The sequence below is a fragment of the Nasonia vitripennis genome, chromosome 5 (genome assembly GCF_009193385.2).
Source record: "Nasonia vitripennis strain AsymCx chromosome 5, Nvit_psr_1.1, whole genome shotgun sequence".
In the NCBI taxonomy this organism is placed as follows: domain Eukaryota; kingdom Metazoa; phylum Arthropoda; class Insecta; order Hymenoptera; family Pteromalidae; genus Nasonia; species Nasonia vitripennis.
Window position 1 is genome coordinate 21,565,262 of NC_045761.1, and position 8,812 is coordinate 21,574,073.

General features: G+C 39.8%; 1 protein-coding gene across 2 annotated transcripts; it reads right to left on the reverse strand.

The window, feature by feature from the left end:
- Window positions 1-87: 87 nt before the first annotated feature.
- Window positions 88-7,037, reverse strand: SP142 (serine protease 142). 2 transcript variants are annotated; one of them, NM_001172590.1, is given in 6 exon segments: window positions 88-593; window positions 672-832; window positions 1,233-1,495; window positions 1,585-1,852; window positions 3,475-3,777; window positions 6,748-7,037. In NM_001172590.1, coding segments are annotated over 6 exon segments (1,251 nt in total). In that variant the 5' UTR covers window positions 6,830-7,037; the 3' UTR covers window positions 88-419.
- Window positions 7,038-8,812: the final 1,775 nt, after the last annotated feature.

Below are 8,812 nucleotides of genomic sequence, written 5' to 3' on the forward strand. Positions count from 1 at the left end.
TCCATCAAGTGCAAACATTCTCAGTTTGAGATAATTTAAATTCATGTCATGGGTATAGTTTGATAATAACTTGCTACAACTTTTTCATGTTCATTATAGTGTATTTTGTGTCTTGTATAAAACTTAAAAACTAAAGAAAATACACGTACGGTAGAATGAAGATATTAGGTTCTATACTGAACTGTATAAGAATGAGTAATGAGATAAAGTTAAGTTTTATTTTAAATAATGAGAAACGCTCGTAATTTCAATACTTAGTCAAACGTGTAACTGATACAATTCGTGATTCAAAATTAAAACGGGTCTAAGCCAGTCGATTCATCTTGTCCAAAATAATTTATTATTCGTTCAATCGATTTTTTTTTTCATCTATATTGCGCTATGAATCAACTGACATTCCAAGAGATCAGAGATATTCCTTAACCTAAGTTTGGCCAAACGATGCTCTCAATCCAGGCCAAGTAGGCATAGACTCTAGAGTAAACTCCAGGCGCGACGCTTCCGCAGAGCTTTCCAAAGCTCGTCACTCCGATAATGTCGTACATACACTCTTCGTTCTCGCTGTAGACCACCAGCGGGCCGCCACTGTCACCCTGAGGAGATGGTGAAATTGTCATTAGTTTTATTTCAAATTTGTTTTGTTAAATATTGTATCGGTTCGGTCGACTCACTTGGCAGGTGTCTTTGCCCTCCTGACCAGCGCAAAGTTGAGTTTGGTCGTTGATGCCATTGGGCAGTCTGTTCCCGTCGTTGGCGTATGCCTGTTGACATGTCGAATACGACACCACTGGTAGTGTGACCTTCAGAAGATTGTCAGATCCTTCTTCATCGACTAAAAGAAAAAAAAGCCATAAAAATCATGACAAACTGAATAATTTAAAAACTCGAAATATACGTCGCAATCGGAATCAGGTCTAAATATTGCAAGGAATTACCGAGTTAGTGAAGTAAACAAATACTGTTGACTTAGCTTTTCCACACTGTCGAGCGAATCGAGAAAAAGTCGCGAGATTTCTTTTCATAAGCTTCTCGCCATTTACGCGAGATCCGACGATAAGACGATATTCGAATTATAAGCAAACACAAAAATCAGTCTGCGTTATACATCGACGATGTCGGTGGAAAAGTTTAAAAAAAAAATAAACGTCATCCGAGTTAAATCGAAAGTAATCGCCACACTTGACGCAACGATGAATCGAAAGCTGCAGAAAATTAAAAAACAATCAACTCACACCAATCGACGACACCCCAACCGGCGGCCACAGCCTTGGTACCAGCCGGTGCATTTGGCTGGATCGACAGACAGGCTGGTCTTACGTAGGCGTTGAACGTCACTGGGCTTTGGAGCCTCAGCAAAGCGATATCGTTGTATTGAGCCGGTCGCCTGTAGTTGGGATGACGGATCCTCTGGGCGATACGACGGTCCTGCGGCTGAGCGTCGTCGCTGTTGCTGCGAAGGTTCAGGTCACCCACGCGAACCCATTCCGCGTTACCCCTGAAAGATTTTTATATCGATTTGGTTAATTGGAATATTCGAACTTTTTTCAAAGAAACGTTATTAACAAAGTTTCAGTCGAAACCAACCAGTCGGTGGAGACGGTGCAGTGAGCCGCGGTAAGGACGTATCTGTCGGATATGAGGGTACCACCGCAGTTCCAGAGGATCTGCGAGCCGCTGATGTAACCGATGCTGGCCATGTGTGGGAATTCCTTGGGGTCGGCTTTGGTACCTCCGACGATCAGTTTCTTGGACTTGATGGCGCAGAGCGAGACGTTCACCAGCTGCTGGTCACCGCCAGCCAGTACTGGTGGTTCCACCAATGCGTATACTTCCTTTGCGTATTCGGCGCACACTGATTTGAAAGAAAAAAACAATATTTTTGCATGTTTAGTATTGTTGGGTAACTTTTTGTTACTTTATAATATTTGTTGTACTAAGGGTTTTTTTGATTGAAGCAGTGAGCGGATTAGCATAGTAAACAATGTTTTGCAGGTTTCGGTATAGAGGCTTAGCCATTTACTTAATTTATACTATTCAAGTACTTTTTTACAAGTATGAGAAACCTTAAAAATGTGCTAATTCATGAATTATTATTTGTTGATACAATCCATCAGACGTATATAGGGCAGTGGTTATAGGAATGAATTCTATAAATACTCAAAAACTGATTAGTATAAATATAATTTGATTAAAATTTGTCCTGTTTGAACAGTTGTGATATTATTCTTTAATTTTCTTCATCAGCGTTAAGCAACTGCAATCTGTATTTAATTTAGGAATCTGTAAGGATTGATTTGCATGGCGTTCGATGGTAGAAATTCATCCCAATACAATGCAATTGGAATATTACAAATTTAAGCTATCCGAGCCCGCATATAGGACTCGCGCGAATAATAAGGAAAAGAATATACGAGTTAACGAGGAAAAAATATTGTAGTAATTGATAAGGATGATATGGATTTCATATGCTAAAACTATAGGAAGATACGTCCAAGGTTCTCAGGTAGATTTATTTATAGTCAGAAGTTTCGAAATGTGTTAGTTTACCGTTTTGTACGAATACACACATAGACAAAGGCTTAACGTTAAACAAGTAAGTTCCCATACCGAGAAAAGCTCCGTTAGTCGAGTTCAACTCTGACGTAGGCTTTTCTTATACTTTACCTATAATTACACACTTGTTTAAACGAGTAGTAAATCAATTATATTATACTTGTAGTTATTAATAAGATTTATTTGCGCTTGTGCTTGTAAATCATTTTCGTAACGAGATTTCAAATATGTCGGAGTGACTGTTGAAAGTAATTAAAATACATTTAAATGAATTTTTTTGGCGACGCGCGAATGCATGCGCATACGTTAATTTCATCGTGATGTGTATGACTTTACATAATTACTAAGCGATATTCAAAATTTCGACTATTGTTTGAAGAAAACTCGAAGGGAATATCATTAGTGAAGAAATAACATATTATGTGCGACGACACGTTCACTACATTGTGTACATTAACTTTTCATTTTCTAATTTATATGCAGAATCACGGATTGCAACCCATGACTCACCAAATTATTATTCCTCGAAGAAAATTCAAAACTATTAGCTAATACTTTTTATCAAAATAACAAAACATACCTGCCAACACCGATACGATGAAAAAAGTAGTTTTTAAATCCATCGCGAAAATCACAGGTTCAAGACGTTTCGGAGCTTTGGACACTTCTAGGGTCGTCGACTTAATTTCATGCGTTATATAGTCCCGAAAGTTCCCCAATTCGCGAAAGTATCCTCAAAATTTCGCGAGCTTTTACAATTTGCGATGCTTACCTACAGATTAACGATTTTTTTTTATACGACTATTATCAGGTTTTTAGATGGCACTTTTTCCGGGAAACATCCAACAAACTTCCGCGAAAGTGGATCACCGAGATTGTCAGATTTGTTGTTACATTCGGTTGAGGAAAATAAACACTCACTTCGTCGTGCAGGCCTTGCATTGATGAGCGGATTCCTGGTAGGAGTGGTAACCGATCTCCTAGTGGTGGTCGTGGTCCTTCTCGTAGTGGTGGTAACAGGTCTGGTGGTTCCCCAGATAGGACCCAAGGTCGTGGTCAAGGCCAACGGTGGACCGCCATCTGGGCAGCAGACGATCGGTATACCGTCCTGGAATCCGCAGACGTATTCCGGTCGTTTTCCCGCGAGAAGATCGTTGTAGACCGGTTGGCAACGGTCTACTAAACGGCAGATGCCGCCTTCACTTGCTAGGCTGCATACGCTACCTGCGGATGAGAATTAATTATTTAACCGTAATATTATTGATGAAAACTGGCGTGAGTTTAAGTTTGTTTGCGGAGCCAAAACTAGAATGGCACAGGTGTGACGAATTTGACGGAGATGATAAGACTGTACGGAATGTCAAAAAATTTCCAGGTGTCGTTGTTCAGAACTCGGGGATATTATTAATGTGAGTTGGCAAATAGATTATTTGTTTTTTTTTTGTAGGAATATCTCCAAATTTTTTATTGCCTTTGGTTCAAACTGGCGGTATAGAAGCATATTTTCCGGTGTTGGGGATTATAACATTGTTTTAGTATTTCCTTATACAATTTCCGATTTTTGATAACTATTACACTAAGGCAATTTAATTAGTGGCTTTCAAAGGAAGTACAGCGATGATAACTATATAGATTCTCGTTAATTATAGTTTTACGCAATGGTTTCGAATAATATTGAATAAAGTGTATACTGAACTACATTTTATCGAGCATTTTTGAAGATCTGTGAAACTCTTAACTGCAACGAATACACGATTCAAAATAAAAGGATCAGCTGCGAACGTAATTGGGATTTTCAGTATGAACACGATTTTAATTCAGGTTTTCCCGAGTACGAGAAAGTCGTCAACAATAGCAGCGGAATATCAGTGTACATCGACGCTACATTTACGTGCTGTCTTTCAAATGATATATTCCAGACGCGCGAACACAACCGAGTAAACACATGGCCGTTTGATTTATACACGCTAAGCCAACAGCACTTGTCGTCATTCGATTTTTATTGTATAAAACCATTCGCGTTAAGGGGCCACACCACCTTTGAAATTAAAATTAAAATTTTTCATTAAAAATGTATAAATACTTATATAAATGAACCAAATTTTTATTACTATTCTTAGACATATTTACCTTTATTTTGATGGTTTTAGACCTTCTATATACCTCTATAATACCTACGTATAGTAGGGAGTCCATAATTCACTTACCGTAAGATTCCAAAGGAACGAATGGCCCAAATGAGCTCAAACTCTAGGATATTGTTTAAAAGTACATTAGTTATGGTATGAATGAGGGGATTTGGTTTAAATTTCATAGAAAAAAAGTTACATGATAGTCATGTTAAAATTAATCAAAAATTGATAAAAATATCAGTAATATGCTTATAAAACTTTTTCTATGAAATTTAAACCAAATCCCCTCATTCATACCATTACTAATGTACTTTTAAACAATATCCTTAGAGCTCATTTGGGCCATTCGTTCCTTTGGAATCTTACGGTAAGTGAATTATGGACTACTATACGTAGGTATTATAGAGGTATATAGAAGGTCTAAAACCATCAAAATAAAGGTTAATATGTCTAAGAATAGTAATAAAAATTTGGTTCATTTATATAAGTATTTATACATTTTTAATGAAAAATTTTGATTTTAATTTCAAAGGTGGTGTGCCCCCTTAATTAATTTCAAAAATAATCTTCAGTTTACAAATTTTAATCAAATTTATCGCCGTCAAACCTAATCTACTCAAAATAAATATAAAGAACCGCGAATAACAAGTGAAACTAAGTAAAAAATTTAAATACCACGTGTGAACAAATTAATCATTCTACATCCTCTCACGCTCCCTTACCTTCGCTCAGCTGAGCTTTCACCGTCGCCCCGTCCAGCATCCCCAGGAGCATCACCATCACCACGAGCTTCATCGTCGCGATCATCTCGTGTATTTATTCGCACAGACACCCGCAAAAAAATGAAAAAAAGCCGCGACGTCGCGGGCTCGCTCTCGACTCCTCTTTTTTTTTCTCGACTCTGGCTCCTATATCTGCGGATCGAGCCTCCGGTCGTTCCCCCCTCCACTACTCTTTTCCGTCGACGAGATTTTTTGTTTCTAATATTCCGCTCGAACGGAACGTGTGTACGCGTATTATACGCGCGCGTGGCTTATCGCCTTCCGGACAACTGAACAAACGCACAAGGCCTCACTGCAGCGCTTGGGATTTGTGTGTGCTTTTGCGGGTGTATACGCGAGACGATTTGTAACTGGATTTTAGATTTTTTTTTGGGTGATCGAGAGGTGCTTGGTAAAATTATCACGTGGGATTTAGTGATCAGGACGCGCGGTTTGGAATGCGGGAGACGCGCGCTTTGCGTTGGTTTACGGATTCGGTTACGGTGAGATCGGTTAATTTGTTTTTAATGAGGTCGTCGGATTTTTAACTTTGCGAGGTGGCTTATGGGAGTATTTTAAGCTTGATCTGTGAGTATTTTTACTTTTGATTACCCCTATGCAAAATGGGAATGTGAGACGATTTATTATTAACGAATGTAAAAAAACGTCCAATCTCATTTTACATGGATCTCGTGTGAATAGGTGAGCTTCGAAGCTTCGCCAACAGGTGTCCAAGTATCTGTGAACGTAATCTCGTAAAGAAAGTACGTTCTTGGATTTATAATGAATATTGTGGGTGTAAGTTACTTTAGAGCTCAGATGAACAAGACGATTTAGCTTGGAAGAAAGCAACAATTGTAAAAAAATTCTTTTCCTTATATTACCATGGATACGATTTCTTTTAGTTTTCGCATTTATAGCACAACTTATCCAGCATGAATGTGCCTAAAATTAATCGGGCTATATGAACGACACGAAAAAAAATTTGTAAAGTTGTTGACTGCATATTTCTGTTATTTCACCCGTACACCTATATACATCGTTCTCGTTCCTCAATTCACGCAACATTAAGAAACTCACATTCTTGTTCAATAACAAACTCACAGCACCATACATAAAACAGCCGCACAAAGAACACCAGTAGCCTCGCATCTGGTAGCACGCGATACCCGCGACCAAAACAAAGCTCTCGCACCGGTAACTCCTACACACACACACACACACACACATATTCACACGCAGTCTCGCATCCCAAGTTCACTTCGGAAAATCCAAGATCGAATCTCTCGTGGACGACTTACCTATGGGCAAATCGGCGGCAACGATCAGGAGAAAATCGGCTATCCCAAAAATCACCAGCAGCAGACACCTTCTCGGTGGCATCGCCAACTCATCGATACACCACCTCTGTAATAGGTAGGCACAATCGAGGAAAAAAAAAACGAGGAAGATCCTCTTTTTTTACCGCGGATACTTAATAAGTCTGATTTCCGCGACTGGACGTCGCGAACTGCCTCATCGCCAAGTGCATCACCTGCTTCGTCGTCGCATAATGAGTCCCTCTCCTTTTAGTTCCTCGGAGAAGGACGAGGCGGCGCTTAGTGGATATATATACGTATATATACGTATGCCGCCGCGATCGATCGATCGAGAGAGATAGAGAGAGAGAGAGAGAGAGAGAGACGCGCGTCGTATCACGGGGACCTTGGCGCGCGGATTCACGCTTTGCTCGTTTTCACTTTCTTGGATGGGTCGAGGAACTGATACCTGTAGATACGACAGTTGGTCCTATGAAGATTTTTACCTTGGAAGTGGTCTTGCTGTGTATATCTACTGCTTTTCGATTCGTTTTTTTATACCGCATTATAGAACCGGGTGTAAGGGCTGGGATCGTTTGATTTTACCGAGTAGCTTCGAAAAATACTCTTAATAGTTTCCACTCGCTTTCTACCGGTTTTCACAGCGTTGTGCGGGAAACGAGTTCGAGCTCCGAGCTTTCATTTCCACCGAATTCGGTGAAAAGTTTGAAATCTGCATTCGAAAAAACTGGCAAAGAATACAAAAAAAGTGTGTTAAACAAGTATAAGCACAAAAGCGGCTCTTTTTCCTCGTTCTCTCTCTCTTTCGTCGCGTGTCTGTCTCTTCCTACAATTCCACCGACGCAAATTATCCCTTTGTCTCTCTCGAGTGAGTGTTGTTATTCCGTGCGTCACTAGTCGGTCAAACTCTCGCGTGGGGATCCCCGACACTGACCTTACGGAGAAGATGATGAAGAGACGCGCGCATGTTGTGTTGCAAGCAAGGTCTCGATGCGACGGCCCCTGCGGATATGCAACCGGATTGGCGTCGGGGTTGACACCTGTTGCGGGTATGCAGGGGCGGGTTCGTTGGCTTGTGGAGGTGCAACACAGGTGGTTTTTAGCATTGAGATGATTCTGAGTTTACTATTTTTTTTTGTTTTTTTGTTTTTTTAGAATAATATAATTATTGTTGCCTTATGCACTGACACGCTTACAGCGTTTTGTTGCTGACATTGCAAGCCCAATGATAATCAAAAATTTTTATCTCTGAATCGAGTAGTCGTAAATGTCAGCTTTTTCTCGGACTTTTTCCTTATACTAATGTCAGTGATGATTTCTCGTTTTGGGATTCCTGAAATAGCGTTTGCTGATTCTAAATAAGAAGATATGTCATTTTTGAAAATCTCCAGTCGGAGAGATGATTTATAGAGCTGTTTTCACATCCTACATCATGAATGACAGGATTTCTCTTTCGGGCGTATAAAACCATAAATTTGTCTCGTTATACAGTTATATACAAAGCCTATTGAAATTCGAGATTGAAATACGCAGACTTAAACCAGCCAAACAAAGTATAACTAGTGCGAAACATCCCGAGCCAACTGATAGGCATCTCGAAGTGTAGTAGGTCAAGATTGCATGCACACAACACTTTTAAATTTGCTTATCGCACGTGTGCGTGTGATATATACCGCCTCCAGAGTGAGACGCCTCGAGAGATAAGCGCGTAAAACAATGACAAAGTCACGACTAATCAGTTGCAATCGCACGAGAGATTTATACAGCTACTATACTATATCTGCTACCCAAACTACGTTAGTCACTATACATTAGCTCTATTATCGTCTTGTCTACAAAGACTCGTAATCTTCAAGAATAATAATCATTTTTACACGCATGATACCAGCAGATAACTCGGGTTAGACAGATACGTCGCGTCGGTATAACGATTTATGTTATATAGTTAGGACGTACTCGACGTTGCCGCGGGAATCGATAAAAAATCTATTTATGCACGCGTAATCGTGCTGATTGGTCACTGCTAAACGCTGAAATTAATTGAACG